Source organism: Palaemon carinicauda, chromosome 44 (assembly GCF_036898095.1).
Source record: "Palaemon carinicauda isolate YSFRI2023 chromosome 44, ASM3689809v2, whole genome shotgun sequence".
Classification (NCBI taxonomy): domain Eukaryota; kingdom Metazoa; phylum Arthropoda; class Malacostraca; order Decapoda; family Palaemonidae; genus Palaemon; species Palaemon carinicauda.
Window position 1 is genome coordinate 50,976,810 of NC_090768.1, and position 26,169 is coordinate 51,002,978.

Sequence of the window (26,169 nt, forward strand, 5' to 3'; positions counted from 1 at the left end):
AGAACACGGGAGTGCCGAACCCTCGGTTTGACTCTTTCCAGGTTTCGAGTCTCCGTTCTGTAACAGATGACCCAGACCATCTACTTTGCCCAGTAAGGAGTCTGAGGTTGTATCTTGAGAGAACAGTTGCAGTTCGTCCCCAGGTTCAAGCCTTGTTCGTGAGCACTGGGAAAACGAAGAGAAGGGTCACCAGGAATACCATCTCAGCCTGGATTCGCAAGGTAATACACCTGGCCTTGAATCCTGACCCTTCTCCGTCACGTCGCCCTAGAGGGCATGATGTCAGGGGCATAACTAAGTCCCTGGCCTTCAAGAAGAATTATTCAGTGACGCAGGTCCTGCAAGCTGGGGTGTGGAAGCGTCAGACCACCTTCACAGCCCACTACCTGCAAGACGTGACCCACAGGAGGCTCGATAAGTTTTCTATCGGCCCTGTGGTGGCTGCACAACAGCTGGTCTAAACCTCAGGCTCCTTAATGGACAAGTAGCAGATTGAGGGCATTGTTACCCGGTTTTAGTCTGCATGAATGAAAAGGTATGTCTTGCCCTTATTCTTCATCCTCTCCTCCCTTGGAGAAAGCAGCATCCTGGGTTCTCTGCACAGCTGACCTCAAACCACTGCAGGTAAACCATGCTTCCTTGTGTTCCTAGTATTAAGTGTAATACTGTCATGTCCCCATACCCTGACAAGGTGGTATTGGGAGAGTCCTAGCCTAGATTTTCATCTGAGGAACTCCAGGTCAACTTCCTAGGACGAGTCACTTTTCACCTTCGCACACACCTTACGTAGGCCGCAGCAGTTTCACAGCCGCTAGCGAGGAGCAGGGATTCCCTATTGTCTGAGTACGTAAACACTCGAATATGGAATCCCCGGGCAAGCCAAAGCCAGTATGGCAGGGACTTACCACCCTTCCTAAGGGTTAAGTCACCCCATGTAAATAGCGTGGTTTGTATTTCAGTTACGGAACAAATGACAAATTCGTAGATAATTTGTATTTTTCCTAACTATACAAACCTTAGCTATTTACACATATTTGCCCGCCAGCCCTGTCCCCCGGGATAAGTCCTACCTCTAAGTAAAGTGAAGCACTCACTGTGTGTGAGGGGGGAGGGGTAGCAAGTTACCCCTCCCTACACCCCCCCCCCCCCCCCCGCTAACTAGCGGAGGGGTAGTAAACCCTCTTTAAAATTCTTATGGATCGTCATTTCAGCTACGCCGAAGTAATTACCTCATGTAAATAGCTAAGGTTTGTATAGTTAGGAAAAATACAAATTATCTACGAATTTGTCATGCTCTTCCTGTTGTTCTGTCGTTTCAGAACTTGACTTCTGCTTGTTGAATCCTCTGTTATTATGCCATTTCTAACTTTTTCACCTTGTTTGGTATTGTATATTTATACATACGTGTTCTTGAATGTTATCTGTGGTCCGAGAAAAGGTGCAAATAAACTGGGTACAGTATTTTGTTGGGTTTATTATAATGTTACTTAATGAATGTAGATGCTCAAATCTTTTCTTCTTTTATAGGATTGATTGGACTGATTAGTTGCTTCCTTTTAATGGCATTAGTTAGATTGAAAGCAGGAGGAGCCAAAGAAAACTTTAATTGTGTTGCTGTGAGTTAGTTCACTTCCCTTCCACTATGGTTCTTGCTTGGTTTGTCTCTGAAAAATGTGAATTCTCATCATTTTTCCATTTCCCATTTCCTTCCTTGGCTGCTGGGGCCAAGGTGTAGGGTGTCAGGATTTTATCATGGATCACGGATCTCTGTTCTAATGGATCTAGTTTTCTGTCTTAAGATATTTTTTGTACAGGTACTCCTCGTTTAACGACAGGATTCGTTCCAGCAAATCTGCCCTTAAGCGAATTCATCCATAAGCAAAATACATGGTTGTCTTGAGAAGTATTTCTTTGCTATCTTTGTTAGGTATCTAGCATCAGATAAAGATTTGAGTTAAGATAGTGACCTTGTTTGCCTTGGTCTTGGCGTAGCGAGTAGGTAAGATACACAGCACTTGCTTGCCTTAGTGTAGCCAGTAGGCAAGATACACAGCACATTTCTTATAACATTGGTCATTCTAAGGGGTGGAGAAAGGTATCATTTATCTTTGTTCCAGGGTTTATTACTAAGACCCAGTACCCTTTCATGTTTGAGACCTCCTCCATCTCCTACCTTAGGGATTTCCTTCTTTCACTTGTGAGGGCACTGAGATGTATCCTAAAGAGAACCCAAGCATTCAGACCACTATTTAAAAACCTGGTTGTTAGTTTTATCAGGTGGAGGAAAAAAATCTCCCAAAACTCCATCTCCTTCAAAGATCAATAAACCTTAAAGAGATCTTATCCACTGTCACCCGAGGAATCCGGAAGATGCCTCATGGGCACACAAAGTCGGGGTTGGTGCAACAGTAGAACCTGTCACCGGCACAAGGCTGTCTCTGGAAATGCAAGACAACCATCACAGTCCACTACCTGAGGGAATATACCCACAAATCCTTTGATACGTTCTCTTGTAGCCACTCAACAGGTGATGTAGCATACCTTGGTCCCTCACAGGACAAGAAGCATCTTGTCTAAGAAAACGGGTGTGATAACTTATGATTAGAGAAGGAATGTCTGGCGCCTTTAATATTTCCCCAATTTTCCCTTGGGGGTACCACAGTCACACCGTTATTTGCTGGAACAGACCGATTATTATTATTATTACTTCCCAAGCTACAACTCTAGTTAGAAAAGCCAGATGCCATAAGCCGAAGGGTTCCAACAGGGAAAATAGCTCAGTGAGGAAAGGAAATAACAAAACAGATAGAATTGTGTGCCTGAGTATACCCCCTAAGCAGTGGAAGACTATGTTACAGAAGCTATGGCACTTCCCAAGACTGGAAAACAATGGTTGGATTTTGGAGTGTCCTTCTCGTAGAAGAGCTGCTTACCAAAGCTAAAGAGTCTCTACTACCCTTATCAAGAAAGTAGCTACTGAACAATTATAGGTCAATTGTTAACCCCCCTTGAGTGGGGAATTGTTTGGTTAGCAGAAGTATGGCCTAATCTCCTTGCGAGTGGGAGAATGGATAATGTAAACCATTATTTTTACTAGCCATACATTTCAGTCTGTTTCCTATCGCCTGATATTTTCTCATGTTTTTAGAGCGTGGATTGAAGGCAACACTTGTGCACCTCTTTGGGTCAGTATGTTCTACATTCCTGGGATTTTATACCGACTATTTTGCTTATAGGAATTTCCTCTTTAAAGATAAATCTTACTAAAGTAGTTTAATTTTGTACTGGTGAAGGTAATAGGATTCCCTGCCAACTACTGACCCCTTGTAATAAATTTTAACAGCTGAGTTTCTAGCTTAGTTGAATTTATATTCCTATTATTAGACTCTTGCATAAATAAAAATTGCTGAAAAAAAAAAATTATTTTCAGTAAATAGCAACTCCTCTTTTAGCTGTACAAGTAAAGTCTAACTAGTGCTGTTTCAATTTCTTGTACAAGAAACTTGGTTGTGCATTCATGTCGAAGTTAAAGGGGACTTCTCTTCTTTCAGCACCGCATGACTTTCTTTATGCTGGAGATTAACTAACTCCAAAAGAACCGTGAGCCGCAGCATGTCTGACTGGACTCTCGTAATACTGGTAATTTATGTGCACAACAGCAACTGACATAATAGGCCATATGGCTTATTTAATTGCTTACTTTTGATGGATCAACGTTTCTTACTCTGGCCATTTGTACCACTACTATTAAGGCACACTGTAATATCTGTACTATTTCGATTGGTGTCATGCACATCTGGTCACCAGGGACTTTAATTACCACTGACAGGTGATTACAGGTACCTAAAATGTTTTTGCAGTTGCTACCAGGAAACAATTCTATTTAGTAATAAACCAAGTTTCAGTACTATAGCAAGTTTAATGTAAAAGGAAGATATTTTAACTGGAGAGCAAATTAAGTTTATACCACAAAAGCTATTTACCTACTACTTTGGTCTCAAATTTTTCAGGGTGCATATTAGGGAAAATCAATTCCATGGAAAATTACAAAACAGATATCCTTTATTGATATATTTGGTAGTTCTGACATCACATAGACCCAAATAGAACATATATGGTATAAGAATTGGAAGAAACCCCAAATATTTGTAGAGAGTCTGATTGGAGCATCCTTAGGGCTTTCAAAGCTCTCAACCCATTATTTCTCAACATCTGGAATTATAAATTATTAGTGCAATATATTATTTACATATATGCCACAATCTACCAGTACATTCAATGTTTAATGATACCAAGATGCTACTTCAGTTTGCCAATAGAAACATTAATAAAACATCTTACTAGGTTACTAGATTATCACCAGATCATGTGCAAGATGAATTCCTTGTGCAAAAATCTATCTACACCTTACATACATAATGTAAAAAATAATCAAAATTCAGTCTTGTGAAAGTCATGCTCCACCTAAGGCAATGCCGCGTCTTAGGAAAAGCGTTTGCCACCGAAGTTTTTCTGGTGAAACCATACAGAATATAGTAATTCATGTGAAACCATACAAAATAATCATAGCTGAATTCTAAATGAAAAATAGCACGCAGCTGGGAATAACAGAGTTGTAAATCAATTGTTTAAATTATCAAATTATCATTGACAAAGGAACTAAGATCTATTTCTATGGGTTGAGCATCTTTCTTCTGTTATTCGAGCAACAAAATTTGAGTACCAGGTCAAATGTTTTTGTGCCGTAAATACCACACATCTCGTGGTGAATAACTTTTATATTTACACCACAAATGTAAGGAGATTGTGTGATTCATCAATTTATTTTTATTACTGAAGCTATTGCAAGAATGGAAAATGGAAATAAATCTTAATTTTGATTCCAAAATAATAAAAATAATCATTGGAAACTTTTGGCTGAAGACAGGACACCAACCATTTTAATTCATTACAAAAGAAAAATTAGAATGTGAACAATGATCTTAGATCATTTCTATCCTTTAAGGTACCACTTTGTATAAAATTTTAAATTATACATCACAAAAGACTACAGTATTACTAAAAGATTATATCTATTACAAAAAAAGGAGTCTTTTTAACAAAGCGAGCCACTTGAAGTTCTGGGAAATCTTTCAAGTCAAAGTAGTGAAACTACAGAAGGTCCCGAACTTACAAACTCGATGGGTTCCAAGATGCAGCTTGTAAGTCGAGTTGTGTTAAATTTTGGCTTATGATTTCCAGCTCCAAAAGTCAATAGTCGGCTTGCATATCGTCACCCTCATAAACTAACTGCCCAAGTCATTTTCTCCACTTGTTGGGAAATAAAAAAAAAACCTTCTCATTTCCTAATTCTTTATATCATTGTTTTGAGCTTCAATTCACAAATTCTTAATAGAAGAATTTGTGAATTAGAATTTATTAATTGAAGCTCAACACAATGATATAAAGAATTAGGAAATGAGGGTTTTTTTTCCCCAGCAAGTGGAAAAAATGACTTAGGCAGTTAGTTTATGAGGTAGACAATATGTATGATAACCGGTTATTACAATTATCGTTTTACTTACTGCATTAAATGATATATTTCTTTGTGTTATTTTCAGTTTGATTTGTGGTTGTATATTCGAATGTTTGTAAGTAAGGGACCTTTTATAATTAATGTCAGACGTCCCGTAACTGTCGATGTATGTTCTGGATGTTCACCAAAGATTATGGATGGGTTATTAAAGCTAAAACTTGAAGTGACTTACCCCATTAACAATTAGCCCCATGAGGGTTAAGGTATCATAAATCTTAATCCTCCAAAAATGTATCTCTTAATTTTACCTTGAGTGCAATACAACTAAAATTTCTTTATTTTATAATAGATACAACATCCTCTGCTTGAATATATAATATATATATTATCTATATTCATATTTTATACAGTATATAATTATTTTGGTATAGTTTTCTTCACTTTCTTAAAGTCCTATTTCTACAACATTGGTCAACAATAAAATGAAATCTATGACAAATTGTACACGCCACTGTCAGCTATCAATACACTTGCTGCAAATTTTGGAAAATAACTAATGGATTCCATACAATAAGGACTTTTCATGATCCACTTTGAAAAAAAAAGCAAAAAATCATATATGGTAAATTGATTTTTTTAAAAAATATCTGTGAATATCATCGATGAAAAGAATCATACATACATTTCAAGCAAACATCATACTGAAGCATTCTGTTTGCTGATCACATACTAATCTGCTAGATTTTATGAAATGATAATTATAGGATCTGGTTCAATAAGAAAAAAATTAATCTCTCGCATAAGCCGTCGCCCTGTACAAATAAAAAAAAAATCAATCCTATCAATATACACAATTGTGCAACATGAGGTTCTGGAGCTCCATTTGTACTTTTAAAAGTTTGAGATTGCCAATATCCATATCAGCTTTTTCTTAAGATCACGTTGACACGCGGAAGGAAGCTCTATATCTAGGGTATTATAACTCAAGATCTATTAAATCTTTTCTGGACATAAAAATTACCCTTACAAAAATAATTATGTTAATAGTCCCGGTTTGGCAAGACTACAAACAATTCATAGGGCTGAAAAAAAGTAAATCCAACGCAGTATTCAATTTAGTGCGATATAAACGGGTAGGAAAAACTATCTTCAGTACAAAATAAATCGGAAGTATAATTTCCCTAGGTTTCATTAATGAACACCAAACCATTTCTTATAACTCGACAAAGATAATTGGTCAAAGGGATCACACCATAAGGAATAGGATGACCAATGGCACGAGGCTCAATTGCCAAGTAATTCGTAAAATTTACTCTACAATCAAAGGACTGAACATTGATAATGAATCGCCATCTACCTCTTTTTGTGCAAAGGATTCATCAGCTTAAATTGCTAGAACTCTCGTCCCCTTTCTAAGCACGGGTACTGCAGTTCTAACGTATCTTCCAAGCCCAATAAAAAGGAAAACTTATTTCTCCATTTCAAGCATATAACCATCACCGACGAATGGACAACGCGAAACGTTCCCACTCGCAACTCTCCTCTAATTGAGTAAGTAGGAGATTATACGCAGAAGCAAACTTAAACGTATGTAAACTGTGAAACACCTGATTAAAAATCTCTTAAGTACACTGTACAACTTGATAGCCTATAGAGAATAAAATTAAAGGACTGTCTTGCACTGAAGTAATTATACTTCACATGTACTTCCACTATACAGTATAATTTCGGTTCTGCATGCAAGAAAAATCTGCCATTAACCTTAAAAAACCCAATGCCTTTCAATCTTACAGATAGAGGCAAGTGTTCTTTTGAAATAAAAATTCATAAGCAATTATTACTGTCCTGCTGCAATAAAAAAAAAGGAAAAAAAAAGAGAATATTTTATTAGGAACAATGTTCAAAACTAAATTATCTTCAGTTCCACAGAGCTATATATATATTAATATTCACTTTCCTTGTGACTAAATCTAATCTAACGTAGCCTCTGGAAGAACCAAAACCAGATTCCCTTAAAAAAAGAATAGTATCCAAGCATTCATTCTTTGATATGTTTCATTAACATAAGGGAGGTGCAGACGATAAACAGCCTGCGATGGACAAGAGGACAGAAAACCCTCAACTTACAAACTTAATAGGCTCCAAGAAGCCGTTTGCAAGTTGAATTTTGTTACGCCCTGTACACACGATCGAGCATGCCCGACGGGCAGTGATACTAGGCCACAATAGTTAGTGAAAATCGTCACCCTCATAAACTAACTGCCTTAGTCATTTTCTCCACTTGTTGGGAAATTAAAAAAACCTTCTCATTTCCTAATTCTTTATATCATTGTATTGAGCTTCAATTAACAAATTCTAATTCACAAATTCTTCTGTTAAGAATTTGTGAATTGAAGCTCAAGACAATGATATAAAGAATTAGGAAATAAAAAGGTTTTTTCTTTTATTTCCCAACAAGTGGAGAAAATGACTTAGGCAGTTAGTTTATGAGGGTGATGAAATGAGGGTTGTTGACGTCAGAAGCAGAAAACTAAAGGCATTGAGCTGGCAACACTGTATGATGCCAGATCCCTGTCTGTGGTTTTCCTGTTTCCGACATCATTAACCCTCATTCTTACCTACTATCGTGGTCTGGTATCACTGTTTGCCCGTCAGGCATGCTCGATCGTGTGGACAGGGCATTAAATTTGACTTAGGGTAGGCTTCTCCTGACTCTCATGCCTACGATTTTCATCTACAAAAGTCGACAAATACCACCATTTCATATGGCAAATGTTGTCCTTACTGCGTTAAATCATGTAGTATTGTATTATTATAGTACAGGCATTTCATTATGAATTGTCAATACAATATCTGAGATTCCTCATTTCAGTTGGAATTGTGTTTATATCTCCATACATTTGTAAGTTGAGGACCTTCTATAAATAAATTTTCAAGGAAAGAAAAGCTCAAGAACAGACACTGTGTTTACTGGATTTCTAGTGCACGAGTACAAGCCTGAATAAACCAAAGCACTGACAGTGAAATGGGGTGATGCAAGGCACGGGATAAGGCTAAGAGGTTACGTGACGGAGGGATCGCCTCAGTGGTCTCTCATGGATAAGGTTTGAGCGGAAGAAAGGACATCTAGGTCTGCTGCTTTCTGGATTCAAATTTCACAGTCATTCAAAAGAAAAAAAAAAAATACTATTCACTATAGATTCTTTATCTCATTCTTAACTGCTTGGAATGATTAGCACAAAATTATGAAAGTTAATGATCAACAAAACTGCATATGTAATGATCGTAAATTCATTGGCACCTTCCAAAACCAGATTTCATCATCTACCTGAGTTATTTGCACTGGGTAATATCAGTGTTGCTGTACGTGTGTATCATTAGAAAATTAAAATTTGATGAGTGACAACATGTGTTAATTGTATTTCTCCTATCACAAACCATTCTTTCAAGTGCAAACACTGTACCCTGATGATGAATAACAAAATTGGAAAAAATTATTGGAGGTAAAAAATTACTTTGAGGATATTAACTCGCTTTATTTCATGAAGTCTTAGGGCGAGTTTCTTTTCACCAAATCGGATAAATAATGTGTGTACGTAATGAAGGTTCAAGATCAAGTGCAAAAACAATAGGTGTAATTATAATCGAGAAAATATATACAGTGCATTATATATATAATAAAAATAATAATCATGATCTGAACTCAAGGCTTCAATACCTACTATTAAGTTTCATTACCTCCATTATGTTTTCATGATTTACAAAATAAAACTATATATAATAATCTATTGGAATAAACTACAGTACATATGATAGTTATGGTTACAGACTCTCACGCATCCATTCAAACAATATTTGTACAATACAAAAAAAAAAAGAAAAAAAATCAAGACAAAAAAGGAGAGATAACACTGCCATCCTTAAGAACTAAATGACACTATCTTGAATTAGAAGGAGCATAAGGAGGGGAGGAGGGGGGAAGAAGCACCCAAGCTTACTCTAGGGCCTAATGCAACTACAGCCCCCGGAAGAACAGAGGTCAACGCAAAATGTCTTCTGTCACACGAGCATACCACAGACTCCTAGGAAAGACTCGTCAAGGTAGGGTACTGGTGAAGGCGGCAGGTAACGAGAATATTTTGCCTAACCACATTAAACTACATACGAGAATCCAACTTGTCTTCACATCATGGTTTGCCTAAGATGATATAATAAAATCACAGTACACCAATTCATGAAAGGTCACTCTACCATAACAGTGCTCAACGCAATAACACTGGTTGATGCAAACTAAGTGTACTGGCTATAACAATTGAACAAATGTTATATATATATAAGTGTTTCTAATTTTAAAAATTTCTGGGGCAGAAAGCCCTCGTACTACCATTACGAGTAGAGTATCAACTCCTAAAAGTGTCTACTAATATCATTAAAAATACCAAAAAATATTCTGAAAAAGTAGGTAATTTTCAATACATAAAACTTGCATAAAAATTTTTACTGTCAAAATGTAAGATCTAGATTAAAAAAAGATGCGTATATCAAATTTCCTACTTAAATGCAAATATAAATGCATATGGAAGTGCCCTATGAGAACACCTGTCACTTGAAGATCACCAGCTCAGAGGTTGTAACAGAGGACATTCAAAAGAAACTGTGGCAGTTGGGAAGTATGGGTATAACACCTGATTACAAGGAGCACCATGGACAGGACAAGTCGCACATAAATCTATATGGCAAGAGTTACGTTCCCAGTCTCTTCGCAGTTTTTGTACTGAGCGAGAAATCCCAGCTGAGTGCTTCTCCTACTAGAAGAAATTCCTCTCCAGTACCTCAGGGGGGAAGAACTTGCTTCATCTCCTTGTCTACATTTTTAAAAAACCTGAAAAGGAGAAGAATTAAAATGTCAGTATTTCTACACGTTAATGAAAACAGTCGTTCGTTCCTAAAGGAGTTAGAAATGCAGTGAATGCTGGAGCATTTCTAACACCTAAAGTAAAGGACAAATGGTTTACATAGTTAGGGAAAATGACAAATTTAGAAATAACTTAGGAACTGTACAAACCTCGAACTCTTTACAGCAGTATGTGTAAAGAGCGAAAGGGTTTGCACTCTTGTTGGGAGAAAATACAAATTATTTTAAAAGTTGTTGTATTTCTTCAGGAAAAGTCTTGCATCTTGTTTCATTAAATGAGCATCACAACATTATTATTCATACAGATATTTTTCTTAAGTATATTTGTTAGAGGGAAACAATAAGGGAAATACTGTACAGTGTTACTTTTCAAGCAACAATTACAGTATATGAGAGGTTCAATTACAATTGTTTAGCCCACTCTGCTGGTCTAGAATGAAAATAAAAACTAGTGCTTGACCTTGGAAACCCATTCATATACAGGTATCTGCATCACAGAATCTTTGTGGTAATAATGCCACCATCCTAGGTGTAATACAGAATGTTATTAATAAGAGCCTTGTTAGAAACCATTTTTCTAAAATAATATAGTCCTAACATACAAATAGGAAACAAGTCTTATTTGGTAATGCTTTCAAACTATGCACACTGGCATGCTTTGACTAATGTAAAACAAAAGTGACAGCAGTATACAGTACCATACGTAAATATTCAAATTAATGAGCGAAAGTTTATGCAGTTCAATACCTTTGGTAACTCCATTGGGGGTTAGTGTTGTCAGTAGACTGGTTCACTGTAGGCATTACTATTGTCCGTGGCAGTGTTCACTCGAACCTTAGCCGTATTGACACTTTAGTATTCTCATATACCTTTGTTCCCAATTCCTTTCTTCCATCATGCAGTCAAACCCGTCAGTGGTTACTTCATGTTATAACTCCCCCCCCCCCCCCTAGATAGATATGGGTGCTGAATGCCATCCCAACCCTAATTTATAAATCAATTCTTATCCCTTGATACTTCACAGCTCCTTACATTCAAACTTGCAGCTAATGTTTTTATGTTGAACAGTCATTTTATAGTTTATATATCAAATATCTGTTTTAATGTAATTTTTTTTTAAAAATATTTAATTTTAATTTTTCATTAATTATATTGTTTATTTATTTCCTTTCCACACTGGGCTAATTTTTCCTGTTGGAGCCCTTGGGCTTACAGCTTCTTGCCCTTCCAACTAGGGTTGTAGTTTAACTAGTAATAATAATAATATAAGTGCATATGGAAGTGCCCTACGTCCCTTTGCTGGGACATAATTCATAAATCCAATCCAGTCCACAAATTACAAAACAATTAACTTTGTATCTAGCATTTCATACAATGCTGATTCATGTACAGTACATTTTGGTATGTTTTGTTTAAAATTAAGAACCTTAAATATTTCAATAGCATCTTGTCATTCTGTTACTCAAAAGAAAAAATTTAATGATGAAAAGAAAAATGAATGATTGACCACACTAACTTTCTGGATTTCATATAGTAGCAGCCTCAAAAGACAATACATGTACTGAGCTGTTTACAGTACAGTAACTGTATTGTCAGACTAGAAAAACTTCATAAGCTTTCTCTTATAATGCAAAGTGGTATTTTTATTATAAAATAAATTTTTAAATCTACTTACCTGGTAGTAACATATATATACCCTTTTATATATGTAACTACCAGGGAAGTTACATATTTAAAAATGGTATTTTTATTATAAAATAAATTTTTAAATATACCTACCAGGGAAGTTACATATTTAAAAATATCGTTTACATTGGAAAACAGAACAGTAATTATGGAGCAGCGTGACTTACTTATGTTCTTTGCACTGGTCCGACAGTCATCAAATGATTGTGCGGAAGAGCCTCTTCATAGCCTCCTTTGCTTTTCATTTGACTTTGCAACTGCTCTAACTGACTGTTGCCCATCTGAACATCGCCCGAACCAATATGTCCCGTGTGAACAAAATTTGTGGGCTCTCCTATCATTGAGCGGTCTATACGTCGACGACGGCGCTGAAAAGATGGTTAATTATGGCTTCAGATTGTATTGCAAATTTATCAATGTATGATGCATTATTCGTAAATTATAAAACCTTACAAGAACAGTAAATAAATTTTGAATTTTCAATATTGTGCGCCATATCTATAAGGGTTTCAGTTTCATCCTATGAAAACTAAGATATATTACCAATTTAACATTGAAAATTCTGGTACTATTGAAATACATTAATAATGTTATTTCATGTGTAATAACACGGCACTAAACTGCAATATACTGTAATAATATAATAATAGTTTATACATGACATATCTATTTTGACATTACTGGTTTTAGAATGATTTATTGTTAATTTGTTCCCATCATTTATTTATTTCCTTTCCTCACTGGGCTATTTTTCCCTATTGAAGCCCTTGGGCTTAAGGCATCTTGCTTTTCCAACTAGGGTTGTAGCTTGGCTAGTAATAATAATAACCTGTTTCAACCTACCTGTGGAGGTTGTTGAGTAATGCAACAAGCAAACCACTGTCCCCACACATCACCTGCCATTGTGGATGAATATATGGGCATTTGGACTTCAAAAATGATCTCTGTGCCCGCACTTACAAATGAAGGAAAAGGTTGCCAGCTTCTAAAACCCCTCTCCTGACTTCTCAATTATCTTTCATTATCTGGAAAAATGAAATTGGGTGAGAGTAAGATAAAGGAGGGCTGTAGGGTAATTTTAATTTACATAATGTACCATAATTGCAAAGTTCTTTACACTAAAATACAGCTTGAGATAAGCACATTCTAACAGTGAAATTTCATAGACAACGTTTTATTAACACAGAAATGCATGAAGTTGGAGAAAATTTGAATACTTGAGGTATTTCAGGAAGATTAACACCATTTTCAACTATCATGGTTTTCATTTGACAATAATTACTTTGTATTTAACTGGAAAAACCATTATTCATAAAAAAAAAAAAAACTGACATGGTATGCAGAACCACCTGTGCATACCTTATAGTATTTCATATAATCATACATGCACTTTAAATTGTAAAATATCCAATTAAGTATTCATATGTCAATTAGAAAAAACTATTCAAACCCCCCCCCCCTCAAATAAGAGAATCATCACTTAGTGATAAATGCAAAAATCTTTAGTGTAAAAGTCAAGGTCGACTTGGCTCGCCCCATGTTAAACAATCCTGTGCCTTTCATTACGCCATATCAGGTTTCCACTCATATTCATCAACACGTTTCTGTTACTCAAAACCTACTATACTTGGTGATTTCCTTGCTGAATCACAATACTAATTTTAAAGGGATCTTAATTTATATCAAGTACAGTACTGACGAAATATTTTTCAGGATAGAAAAATAGTAATAACTAGTAACAACTTCAACTCAACCCCACACAAAATCTATATGTAGAACAATATAACTTTCATATGTATTTTCTATATTTTTAGAGTCAGATATGTTTGTAGTAAACATGATATAGTTTTGGAAAATTATAGGTGAAGAGATCAGTAACTACTGTATTTACCTTGAAAACCCTGGGTCTTGTTCTTATTCCTTTTAAGAATAATTTCATTTTTTGATAAAATAGACAATAAAAAACTATTAGTAACTAGCGACAATCAAAACTATAAATAGCAGACAAGACTATATAGAAATTATATTCACAAACATATGATACCTACTCTTATTAAACTTCAATTGAGCTCCTTTAAAAGCCTTTCTGTAAAAGTTGCTGACTACATGACTGAAGGGTCAGACTTAATACCCTAACATGAGGATATGACATGTAACATCTGGAGGAAAGGAAACCTTACTGAATGACGAATGACCGAGTACCAGAAGTAGATTAAAAATCTTTTGAATAACAACAGAAACTGCGCATTCAAATTTTAGAGGGAAAATGCGTATGAAGGCCTATTTAAAGGTACTGACAAAAGCCGAGCAAAAAGATTAAATTGGAAAAGAAGCAGTGTGAGATTATTTTAATTTAGTTTTACTTTAAATGTAAGTGATATGATATGCAAACTACTGTATGACACTTATCTAGCATAGATGAAAGGTAAAGAAAAAATTTCTACCTCCAAAGGTATAGGCAGCAAACTTTTCAAAGAAAGCTACTATAATTTTAAAATATTGATAACACCATATTACAAAAGAAAAAATCCATGTTGTCAAACTTCAGACCAGCTTCGTAATGCAAAGTTGATGTTCTCTTCGACACTAGAACATCGTCTTGTAGTTTTATTCTTCACAACAAAGAACCATTTTGTCTGGTATTTTTGACTAACAATACCATTATTCTTGTGGAAAGTGAATGATACTACTGTATGTATGTACAATACTGTACATCAAAAAGATAAAGATATATACAAATATTCACAGAATAGTTCAGTGAGACCTCTGTAAAGGAAGATTATGTATGATTATAGTTGGTTTTGTTGGACTTTAATATCATACCCAGCTGGTTTATACATCTTTTGTTTACAATTAAGTATAGCTATTAAAGTGCTTGGGGTTTCATGTGTATACTGTACAGCAAAATTCTAAAACTATACTGTGATTTCTATGTACAGTATACAATACAAGTACAAAATATCTGTAAGTTGTAAGACAGTGTATTGGCATTCTACATAACTGGGATATATAACCCAGCATTGGGGCCAGGAAAGCCATTCAGTGCCAAGGTGCAAGTGGAGGGAATCTCCTCAGTTGAAATACAAAAGAAACAATAGGAGATGAATGTAAAGTAGAACAAGACCAAAAAATATAGGCAGCTAGTGACATCAGGTTCACGGCCAAGTCCTATAGTAAAGTTTTGATTCACTGCATTTGGTTTATTGAGATGGCACACACCCCATACGGAATATCTTTCGTTGACAGTACGGGATATTAGAGTCAAGGGGTCGTAAACTAGAGGTAGCTCTTCAGTCACTAACTCTAGAGGTAGCTCTTCAGTCACTAACTCTAGAGGGTAGCTCCTCAGTCACTAACTCCAGAGGTAGCTCCCCAGTCACTAACTCTAGAGGGTAGCTCCTCGGTCACTAACTCTAGAGGGTAGCTCCTCGGTCACTAACTCTAGAGGGTAGCTCCTCGGTCACTAACTCTAGAGGGTAGCTCCTCGGTCACTAACTCTAGAGGGTAGCTCCTCGGTCACTAACTCTAGAGGGTAGCTCCTCGGTCACTAACTCTAGAGGGTAGCTCCTCGGTCACTAACTCTAGAGGGTAGCTCCTCGGTCACTAACTCTAGAGGGTAGCTCCTCGGTCACTAACTCTAGAGGGTAGCTCCTCGGTCACTAACTCTAGAGGGTAGCTCCTCGGTCACTAACTCTAGAGGTAGCTCCTCGGTCACTAACTCTAGAGGTAGCTCCTCAGTCACTAACTCTAGAGGTAGCTCCTCAGTCACTAACTCTAGAGGTAGCTCCTCAGTCACTAACTCCTAAACTTATAGTCAGCTTTGGAGAAATGACCACAAGAGAACTTGTAGAATGCCTCAAGTAGCTGCTGTCCAAGAATAACCTTCAATGTATAAGGTCACAAGAAACTTGGAGAGCATTAGGAATGTTATCTAAAAGCATACAACATAGAACTCTACTGTATGGTTAAGCCCACATATTCTGCATGACCACTTTCTACTTCTATTTCTCTCTCGAAATAAGCTGTACTGTACATAAATATCCAATTGTGTCACTTGCGTCAAAATAATTAAAATTCAGTTCTGCACCTAAAATTGATAGCATATACTATTACTGTACTTGGATATACAATACTGTAGAGTGTAAACTTTATAAGGGAATTGACATTTAGATAAAGCTCTCATTGGCCTGGGCCATAGGGTTAGGTTATATGATTGTATATTTTGGAAATCAGGTTATTTCATCGCAGAGATTCGAGATTGATGTTCATTGAACAGGTGTTGATTTGTATAAGACTTTGCTGTTATATCTTAGAAGCTAAGGTCAGATATTATTTGGGGTAAGGTTTATACTGTAAAATTTGCATCATTTTGGTAATAATAATTCGAAATTTGATGGCATAAAGTTTAGGCAAATCAATTTTGTTACTATAAGGATGGTCATCCCAAATATTTGGCTTTTTTTTTAATGCAGTCTTATTAATGCATGCTAGCTCTCTACAGAAGTCATTCATTATTTCAAATTGGCTTTTGATAAATATAGGCTACCCTGTTTTTCTATTTTGCAATTGCACAAAAAAGTACAGTACTGTATATATTACTAAGAATATCAAGATTGTTTGAGACCTGTCTACCCCCTTGGTAAAGTTTTTTTTTCTGCTATCCTGGGAAATTTTGTATTCTACCATATATTGAACATTTTTCTCATGATATTTGTTCAGTAGCTGACTTTCATCTTAACTCGTTAGACAAAATTTGACGTATAATAAATTTCCTTATCCCAGATCGGAATATTAACCTTCATATAAATTTGACCTCTCTTTACATTCAGATCTTCTCAAGCTGTACATAAAATACTAGGCATATATGCATACTAATATTTCCTTAAAAGAATTTAGCCTTTTCTTTAGTAAGGTTCCATCCATACCAAAGTACATGGCATTCTAAAAGTTTTATTCCTGCTGTGACCAAATTGATAACTAATAATAAAATACTCTGGTTGAATTGGTCAAACTTCAGGGGTTCAAACTGGTGTTTTTTTGCTTTATGAACATTTCAAAATCCTGTAGGGGTTATGTAGTCCTGTAGGGTGGGTAAATAAGGATTTTTGTGAATGGTTGCGGGTTGGGGGAGGAAAGTTGTACTCTAATTATTGCTAATCCTCTCACAATGTTATCAGACAATGTATTATAGTATATCACCAAACCGCTCCACTCTTATTTAAACCAAATACAATATAAGCACAAGAATATTGGTTAATATAAGAAGTTATGCTTGACAATAATAACGAGACAATTGACTGTACAGTAGAACTTAAGCCCCTAAACTTTTAGTACAATACCTGTATATTTATACAGAGAGTATGTAGTGTATAGCATATTATTCAGTTCATTCAATTATGCGTTTATGAGGGCATATTCAGTACCTTAATGTAGCAGAGAGAGAGAAAAAAAGGAGTACAGTATACTAATTTAATTTTTTTAAATTGCCGAAGATCTAGAGTACACAAACTAGGTTATAAAACACAGGCACATTTTTCATAGTAGTATCTAGTATATCATGTTGACTTGCACATCATCCAGCCTGCATATGCCTATCCTCTATACTAGTTACTAACTTCATTAGTAATGCACACGCCTATCCTGTACAGTATACTAGTTACTAACGTCTTCAGTAATGTACCTCTTGAGAGTTAGTAGTATAAATTCTTCATAAGATATGTAAATATCACCCACGTAAATATCATATACGTCTGTGTGTGTGTGTGGGGTACCTCCATTGTTGATAGCAGTTATCTTTAGATTATTGTACCCATTAAATAAACAATTTGATGTTTCCCTTCCAGGAAAACAAATAAATAGGTCAGAAGCAAATGTTATCATTATAGGCATTGTATTTATCTTTTGCTAATCTCCAAAGTCTGATACTAATCCACTATACATTTACCCCATTGTACTAATTTCTCAGTTACAGAACTTTAGTCTAGGTCAGTGCAAAGGACCAATAGCTGTACAAAATTTATGGTTCAGGCATTTGATTCTTGGCTTATTTGTATGAGATCATTCCTCTTAATTGCTTTTAATTTCATAGTGTTTTTAAATGCCAATGGTTAAGTGTGTGTGTATATATATATATATATATATATATATATATATATATATATATATATATATATATATATATATATATATATATATATATATATATATATATATATATATATATATATCATCTGGACTGACACAGAGACCATAAACAAATGTAAGTGGAAGGACATGTCTGAGGCTTTTGTTCTGCAGTGAACAAGTGGCTGATGATATCATATAAACTCAAAATCCTTATACAATACTGTTAGAACAGTTAATTAGGTAGAGGTCAGCTATTTCAAGTTTCTGGGACAGCACTGACGAGGGAGTTTGGCAAGCTTTAGTTGGGGTCACAAAAATAAGAAACATTAGGTATGGCACAGAGACCTAGGAGAAATCAGGTTAGAATCAATAGGCTGCCTGAGTAGGCCTTGGAGCTTTAGTTTCCATTTTTTCATTTAAAAGATCGTGACCGACTGCAGTAGATTTGGTATTAACGGAACGTTTGTATAGCGACTCGGGTATAGAAAAACAAGTTCAATGCCATTTTACAAAATCAGAAGTACGACCTAACCTAAAATACCCTTTCCTACTTAACCTTAAGCTACAGCAGTGCTTCCTTACCAAGAGTTTAATGAAACCAGCAAAACCGTTTTACTAACAAGTCAGCATAACTTTGCCCTTTCACAGTTCATGTAGACTTCTATGTACCAAGGGTATGTGAAAACACAACATTGCAGGTCAGTTTATGATAAGTAGCGAGTCCACCATTAAGTAAAAACACTGGCCTAGGTTGGGTTAAGTAAGAAAAGTATTGTACGAGTGTTTGATGTTTATTAGCAATAGGGTGCACGTAAGAGTATATCGAGGGCTGGCGTTAGATTATGGTAGATTGCGTGTGATTGGATTTAGGTAGGGAATGGGTGTGTATGTGTGATAGCGGCCAGAGCCAACTGTATGTACGATGATGGATGACTAAGAACACAATAGTGTAATGGGGGTCGACAGGGGGCATTAGCCCCCCTATAGGTAAAGACATGGCTTGTAGGTTAGGGGGAAAGTTAACGTTAGGTGCTGTATATTTACTATGCTCACGGGAGAAACTGGCCGTTGATATGCAAAGGCTCCAGAAAATGTCATTATAAGATTTTATTTTGTGAGTAGCCTGGTTAGTTTAACCAAAATCTTAAAACTTGGTTAGATATAAAACTTACCTTGCAAAGTTAGGCTAGGCTAAGAAGTCCCTAACCTTAGTATCCTAATAGCCTAGTGTTTAGAGTTATGTACTCGATTCAGGTCTTCCTTTTTTTATTTAAACGTAAATAATGGGTTTAAAAATATTTTAACGGGTATATTTTCCATCACAATGCCTTCATTTAGCTTTTAACGAGGCCAACTTGAAGACCCTCCTACTTTAAAGACACCCTGTGGAGCATCGTCTTGGCTTCGTTAAAGTTACAAGGCCAATACGAAAATATTCAATTTTCTCACTTACTCTGCACGAACCAATGCAGACTATGACGCACTCGTGTACTTCACATATTGCAAAACCTCCAAAATATATACTATGCACTTACAAGAAGTTATGTCCGTCTGTCCGGGTTGACGTTGCACAGATGGGCAGAGGCCGCTGATCTCTCTCTTTCTCCCTGTGCCTCCCGAAACGCCAGTCCGCCGTTAATACAACGCCCTACGTCCGATTTTTGCTGTGAATCGGTAGTTTCCAATATAAGTAGGAGGTTTACCGTGTGTCAGCGGCCGTCTACTACCCACACAGGCGTTGACCTCCGTTTCTGTGTTGATGATAAACAAGAAAATCTATGAAACTGACCAACACCTCAGACTCTCCAATTACTCAAGACGTGTTCGAATCCGCGACGTTGATGCCGGATTTGAAAAAGTGGTGTATTCGGATATTCTTGGCTTTAGAAGTAATTTGATATATTTTTGTATATTATATAAAGGTTTATAAAATTAATTCCAACGTTCTTTATTTGAGATAAGATGATTTTACGATGATTTTAGAAGTTGATAACGAGTTGCTATTTCGAACAGACATATGAGCGTTCGCAAATAAACAAATCATAAATTCTAATTTTGGGAGACAATATAGTAAATAATGAATTATCCTGCATTTATTTGATTAATATTTGTGCTTTTTACTATATCCCGTGAAACAACTGATGTTGAATATATTTGTTTACTTTCGTACTCTTTCGAATACTTTGCATCCGGGACAGCGCTAGTTTTACCTGCGGTGTGTTTCATTTGTCATTTATTTCGTAGAACTGTCAAAAAATTTAGCCCGCTATGGATGACCGAATCGATTATGAACAATTTAGGTTTATACATATAACAACTGTATTATTTTATGAACAACTATTTACTTCTAATATTGCCCGAATGAGCTTCTACTTCTCTTTACTTAAGTAAAAGTTGATTACAGATTACGTGAAGACAATAACATCCTTTGAAAGATTACAGCAGTAACCAGTTCCACGGGTAGCAACTCTCTCAGACTACTCAGAGAGTTTTTAGAACGGAGGCTGCATATTCAAGAGCACAGGGAGAAGTTGTATCGCAAACGCCCTGTCGCGAATTTACAGAATTCTTTGCAAAAATTTAAACTAATGGGCTAAATAGGATATTCAAAAGGGTGCTTGTAGAGTGGGATGGTTTAGGTAACTCGCAGTTTCTGACCTGAGCACTGACTTCACAGGATGTTTTTCTTTGCACTAAGTTCCCGTAGGCTAGTGTGCACTATTAATACAGGTTAATTATTGCAATTATATTAATAGTATTGCTTCATTATCCATGTAATTAATATATAAATTACATTAACGTATAAAGTTGTTCGTGCTTTGGAAAATACGTCCCTCTGGTTTTAGAAAAGTCAAGGGTAGGAAGGTTTGTTATTTAACTATTGTAGAGGCAACGAGTTATTAGAAAATACAAAAATTTCGTTATATATAGATTTCAGTTAACTAGGTGAAGATGGATCCATCATGTTTTTCCATACATTCAGTACTAAAATGTTTTACATTGTCAAGAGTAATATATATATATATATATATATATATGTATATATATATATATATATATATATACATACATACATATATATGTATTTATGCATATATGTATGTGTGTATATATATATATATATATATGCAATACATATATGTATATATGCATATATATATATATATATATATATACTATCAAAGGCTTGGAAATGCTTATTTTTATGCCACGAAACATCTTTATACGGATTTTCCTCTACTTGTTCACGATACTTTCGTCCAAGACCTTATAAACAACAAGAGTAGCTTTTTATAACCTTGCCTCTATTTTTGTTAACACAACAAGACTTGATAAAAGTTACTGTACAGTACACTAGTAAATACACGGCACTTCTTAAACACACCAGATGCAATCAAACCGGAGTATTGTTTGTTTGTTTGTTTGTTTACCTGATGAGGAGGATGCTGACATCATAAGTACTCCCCCCCAATTATCGCACTTACGGATTCGTGGTCAGGTGCACGTAAATGGTTGGCTCATTTGCATAATATTTCTTCATCTTTTGACGTCCCATCGTCTCTATTTAACGATGTTGTAAAGGTAACGTCGAGAGAGATGAAAACTTTTGGTGAATTATATTTAGGAGGTTTACACGTTTAGAGTGGCACTTATTGATTTGTTCATATTTATATGTGTATATGTATATATGTATACACACATTATATATATATATATATATATATATAACATGTATATAATATATATTGTTTGTAATATATGTATATATAAACACACACACACACACACACACATATATATATATATATATATAGTGTGTGTGTGTAGTATATATATATATTATATATTATGTGTGTGTGTGTGTGTGTGTGTTTGTGTGTATATGTATATATGTGTTTATTAAGTAGGTTACATATATAGATACACATATCTACATATGAATACACATATGCAGGTATGTGTGTTTTAAAATTTAGTCTTAAAAATAAACATCTAACGCGAATGATTTCCCGCAACTTGAAGAATATCTTCTTCACCCTAAATATGTATATAAGGTGGCTGGGATGAAAATTTCTCTTTCAATGATATATTTTGACCTTTAAATGTTATCAATAATATCCACATGATTTAAACCACATCCTTATATCTAACCGACTGCCATTGTCTTTCATAGCGGAAATCCTTTCTGTGGAATCGTGTTTTTTAGAAGAAAATTAAGAAATGGGTCATGAATTTTTTTGTACTTCGAATGCTCTGTGTAGTAGAGCAGGGTTTGAACTTGAGCATGTGATTATTACCTTAGATTCTGTTTCTTTTTACCTTAGATTACCCTTAAAACTTTTCCAATTTCCTTAGATTTGAAGCTAGTAAAACCTAAATTACAAATATCATTACCTTGAAACCATGCAAATTACCTCAAACTAAGGTAATTACCTTAAGATTTTTAAACCCTGGTATAGAGTATAGACCTCCATGGATATTACTTAGCATATATTACGTTTGTCAAGCCTCTGATTTCCTGTCCTTTGTCCCTGTCCTTGTCTGTGACGGCGCTGAGTGACCTCACACTGGTCCCAGTTCCTAAATTTTAATTGAGAACAAAACAACCTTCGTATGAGGAATGTGGGGAGACATGGACCAGTTTAACCTTTCATGAAGTTTCTTTGGTATTTGTTTTGTTTACGTCTGTTGGGTCTGTAAGCTTCCCTGGTCAATATCCTCTTCACTTAATGGTTCACCTACTGCACTGTTAATTCTTCAATGGCTTGTTTTCCTCTTGGTAAGGGTAGAAGAGAGACTAGGTATGGGAAGCAGCTCTTCTAGAAGGGACACTACGATGTCAAACCACTGTTCTCTAGTCTTGGGTAATGCCATAGCCTCTGTACCTGTGTCGGTCACCAAGTTCCCTGGTCAATATTTTCTTCATTCAAGGGGGTTAACTACTGCACTGTAATTGTTCAGTGGCTACAGTCCACCTTGAAACGTTTACATAAAACTCTTTAGCTATGGTAAGCAGCAAGTACCAGCTGAACTCGGCTGAGTCCCTGGTTAGGCTGGAGGAACGTAGAGAGTAGATGTCCCCCTTGTTTGTTTTGTTTCTTGTTGTTGTCGGCTACCCCCCAAAAATTGGGGGAAGTGCCTTTGGTATATGTATGTAAGCAGCTTCTTCTCAGAGGAGGACACTGAAATGAAATAATCGTTCTCTAGTCCTTTGGGTAATGCCATAGCATCTGTACCATGGTCTTCCATTATCTTGGGTGTAGAGTTCTCTTGCTTGAGGGTACCTTCTGACACACTGTTCTATCTGTTGTCTTATCTTCTTTCTTCACTGTGCTATTGTCCTTGTTAGAGCCCTTGGTCCTATAACATCCCGGTATCCCAACTATTGTTTAGCTGCTGCTGCTACTACTACTACTACTACTACTACTACTACTACTACTACTACTACTACTACTACTACTAATAATAATAATAATAATAATAATATTAATAATAATCATGCATTTTGTTGACTGTGGTTAAAGAAATGGATTATAGTGGGTATTAAGCATAAATAACGCCCTTTTGATATTTTTCCTACAGATACTGCATGGAAATTGCGAGAACTCTTCATCTAGAAAAGGCCAAACTTTCCTCGTCTTGCGCTTACAGAGGGGTTTATGACCCAGTACACCTGCAGGAGAAACAGGTGAGAAGTCTCTTGACAGATGTTTGATTATTTTAAGTTATTCTTATTTTATGGCTTTGGATAATGTTATGTTCATACAGGTCTAGCGATTAGTTTATTTAAATGAACGTTTGGGGAAAATACTATGGTGATACTTATCTCTCTCTCTCTCTCTCTCTCTCTCTCTCTCTCTCTCTCTCTCACACACATACTCGAATAGCACATGTACAGAAATGTATCATTCAAAATGTTAACTCTCTCTCTCTCTCTCTCTCTCTCTCTCTCTCTCTCTCATACTCAAATAGCACATATACAGAAATGTATCATTCAAAATGTTAACACACTCTCTCTCTCTCTCTCTCTCTCTCTCTCTCTCAGCACATACTCAAAATTATATCATTCAAAATGTTATAAAGTCAAACCAAAATGTACCCCCAGGGTGATATTCCCCACAATTATCCCCCAAAGAGGAATGCGAAAAGAGTTGGAAGTAATTCTGCGTTTTGTCAGGCGAGTATCGAAGTGGGACACATCAAGGCAGTTTGATGGAGTCTGGGTTAATAGTTTTAATGGTAATGTCAGTTTATGACCTGAATTGTCTGGGTTCAAATTGAAGGCTGGGGAATAATGGTAGGAGTTAGGAAGTACGAAACTCTAGTTATTATTATTATTATTATTATTTATTATTATTATTATTATTATTATTTTTATTATTATTATTATTATTAATATTATTAATATTATTAATAATAACTATTATTATTATTATTATTATTATTATTATTATTATTATTGTTATTATTATTATCATTATTAATTGTAGGGAATGTAAATATCAATCACAGTCTTCTTCTTCTTCTTCTTCTTCTTTGTCTGAATCCTTTCCCACTTCTATGTGGGGTCGATGTTTCTGGCTAGCTTTCTTCATCTACCTCTGTCCCCACACTTCATCACCGGTTAATCCTTGATCGAAGGTCATCCTTGATACAGTCCATCCACCTTCGCTTTGGTCTCCCTCTCCTTCTCGTTTCCTGTACCTCCATTTCCATCACTCTCCTCCCAATATACTGTTCATTATTATTATTATTATTATTATTATTATTATTATTATTATTATTATTATTATTATTATTATCATTATTAATTGTAGGGAATGTAAATATCACTCACAATCTTCTTCTTCTTCTTCTTCTTCTTCTTTGTCTGAATCCTTTCCCACTTCTATGTGGGGTCGATGTTTCTGGCTAGATTTCTCCATCTACCTCTGTCCCACACTTCATCACCGGTTAATCCCTTTGATCGAAGGTCATCCTTGATACAGTCCATCCACCTACGCTTTGGTCTCCCCCAAGTCTCCCTCTCCTCGTTCCCTGTACCTCCATTTCCATCACTCTCCTCCCAATATACTGTTCATGTCTTCTCATGACATGACCATACCACCTCAGTCTACTTTCTTGGATCAATTACAGTGGTATCATAATGATTGTTTGTAAGTTCTAGAAGTCCCTGTTTCTTCTCAAAGCGTTGCATGGGTTAATTTGCCCCCCCCCCTTTTTTTTTTAAGAAGCATAGCCTATTAGCTTTAACAACAACAACAACAACAATAATAATAAAAAAAAACTAGACGCTTTCGTGAAAGCCTTATACAAATTCAAGTTTTGATAAGGAGCTCATTTGGAAGTTATTGTTTATTATGCTTGTATCAACAATCCGGAGTAAGGTAGAATTTTGCATACTGCTTAGAAAATTATGAGAGAGAGAGAGAGAGAGAGAGAGAGAGAGAGAGAGAGAGAGAGAGAAATTCTGCAAACAATTCTTCTTCACAGATTCGCTCAAAGATATGTTCCTGTTTTTAATATTTTTAAATTCTGTTTTGTAGATATACTTGCGTGGATTTATTTACTGATATTTGGTGTTGGTTTAATATATATATTTTTCTTTTTATTCCTACTTATTTCTTATTCTTTTTTTTTCACTCTTTTCGAAGAATGTTTTGCCAGGTCGTGACCTTTCAGCCAACTCCATAAACAAACGTATGCTCATGAGAGAGAGAGAGAGAGAGAGAGAGAGAGAGAGAGAGAGAGAGAGTTACAAGGAGTTCCAAGGAGTTCCAAGGATTTTGGATATCTCAAATAATTTTTAGTCCATTCGCGAAGACTCCATTTGCTATTTTGTACGTAAGGAAATTAACAGAGAGAGAGAGAGAGAGAGAGAGAGAGAGAGAGAGAGAGATTTTGGATGTCTCAAAATAATTTTTAG

The 26,169-nt window shown here is 35.7% G+C and overlaps 1 protein-coding gene across 1 annotated transcript; it reads right to left on the reverse strand.

The window, feature by feature from the left end:
• Positions 1-4,056: 4,056 nt before the first annotated feature.
• Positions 4,057-20,071, reverse strand: Spec2 (CDC42 small effector protein Spec2). The gene is made up of 4 exons (XM_068366671.1): positions 19,778-20,071; positions 12,960-13,141; positions 12,284-12,484; positions 4,057-10,397 (listed from the first exon to the last, which is right to left on the reverse strand). Exons 2-3 carry the CDS (start codon positions 13,038-13,040, stop codon positions 12,284-12,286), a joined length of 282 nt encoding a protein of 93 aa, XP_068222772.1. The 5' UTR covers positions 13,041-13,141; positions 19,778-20,071; the 3' UTR covers positions 4,057-10,397.
• Between the last annotated feature and the right edge of the window lie 6,098 nt (positions 20,072-26,169).

Coding starts and splice junctions, on each gene's coding strand:
- Spec2 (XM_068366671.1), bottom strand. CDS start 13,040: ATGCCCATATATTCATCCACAATGGCAGGTGATGTGTGGGGACAGTGG. Junction 12,485..12,959: donor TTACTCAACAACCTCCACAG/GTAGGTTGAAAC, acceptor CCATCTTTTCAG/CGCCGTCGTCGACGTATAGA.